Source organism: Rhagoletis zephyria, unplaced genomic scaffold (assembly GCF_001687245.7).
Source record: "Rhagoletis zephyria isolate East Lansing unplaced genomic scaffold, Rhagoletis_zephyria_1.1 Rzeph_scaffold_00023, whole genome shotgun sequence".
NCBI lineage: Eukaryota > Metazoa > Arthropoda > Insecta > Diptera > Tephritidae > Rhagoletis > Rhagoletis zephyria.
In genome coordinates, this window is record NW_016157107.1 from 734,158 (window position 1) to 735,755 (window position 1,598).

General features: G+C 38.4%; 1 protein-coding gene across 1 annotated transcript; it reads right to left on the minus strand.

The window, feature by feature from the left end:
* Nucleotides 1-242: 242 nt before the first annotated feature.
* On the minus strand, nucleotides 243-956 carry LOC108362585 (uncharacterized). The gene has a single exon (XM_017615623.1). The coding sequence runs from the start codon at nucleotides 954-956 to the stop codon at nucleotides 243-245; it is 714 nt and encodes a 237-aa protein (XP_017471112.1).
* Nucleotides 957-1,598: the final 642 nt, after the last annotated feature.

Here is a 1,598-nt window from a genome sequence, read left to right on the forward strand (position 1 = left end):
ATATTTTTACACGTTTTATATGGCATGGTGGGAAAAGTTCATTCAATATCATTAACTGAGTAATCAATTTAACAATTTAAATATACATATTTCTTTTTAATTTCGCATTTACTAATCGTCAAAAACAAACGACAACTTTAACAACAAATTTTCAGTCTATATACATACATAAATATGTACAGCTATCACTAAGTAATATTTATCGCCAAAATAAATTTATTTTTTCTCACTTTTTATATAATTTATGCACGGAAAATCGAAGATGGCAGATAAGCAGCACCTGGAGCACTGACAGGACGTGGAGCAGGCTGAGCTGCGGGGGATGCAAAATTGTGAACTGGCGCGGCACCACCATCATGTGACTGAGATTTTCCTGCAAGCTGGTCATACTGGGATTGAATGGCACGTTGAGCGTTGGCCGCGTCCTCAGGAGTACGATATTTAATGAAGTGAACCTCCGGTTTGCTGCGCTGAATATCGTTTTGTGCCTGCAATTGGTTGGCAAGACCACCGAGATCAGCTTGTTTCTGCAGTACGTAGATGGCGGTTCTCTCTTCAGAAATGGACCTGGCCAAGTTCACAGCTGCTTTTTCCAGGCCATTGCCTTCAGGACCCTTAATGAAAATAACTCGAAGATTCTTTTTTAGCGATTCGACTACTTGATCATTTCCAGCAGGTTCACTAAAGTCATTCTCGTCGGCAGTGTAAGTGAAGAACTCCTTCTCATATTCAGCAACTGGGGCTTGTTGTGAAAGGCCAGATCCTGCAGGTCCACTGCCACCGTTGCCACCTAAGCCTCCAATATCGCTATGTTCACCAACAGCACCTGATCCACCGCTGCCAGTACCAGGAGTGAAAGAAAGTCCAGCATCTGAGTGGCCTACGGGGCGATAGTTGTAACCCAATTTATCTGCACAAACAACTCCGATCAAACAAAGGACGATGAAACCACGCATTTCTTAGTCGTTTTTATAAACTGTTTTGATTTTATTTAATGCGCTTTGGTCTTTTCTAATAAGACTCTGAAATAGTCCAGATTGGAATGATTTGCTGCTATCATTGGACCATCTTTTATACGGAATCCATGATGATGCCACAAAAATGCATTAGTTTATATTATTTATGGCTGAATTATTTTATGTGTACCGAATTAATGTGCTTGATGTAGCTGGGCTGGGCAAAGAGTCTAATCGGCATATCGAATTTTAATTTGGTTTGATGTGCCGAAAAAAAGCAAAACTTAGCGCTTTGCTCCACTTGTCAACGCGTAGGTCATAAATTTAGCTTGACGACAAACAAGTAGAAACTGCACTTTAAGCTACGTCTGAGCAAGCTTCGGTCTTCTTTATGTGGATAGCGTTATTAAAAACGTGTGTTAAACAGCAGCTACCAAAACATTGATTTAAATTGAAGCTTGACATCGATTTATGTTTTGTTCGTCAGCTTTATGTGAACTTATTTTATTACAAAACTTTATTATACACTTGATATTAAATCAATTGACTAAGCCATTATTTACTTATTGATTTGCGTTAAATAATTTATCATTCAGAGGTGATTCAATTAAAGATTTATTTTTAAAAGCTTATTTAAGACGA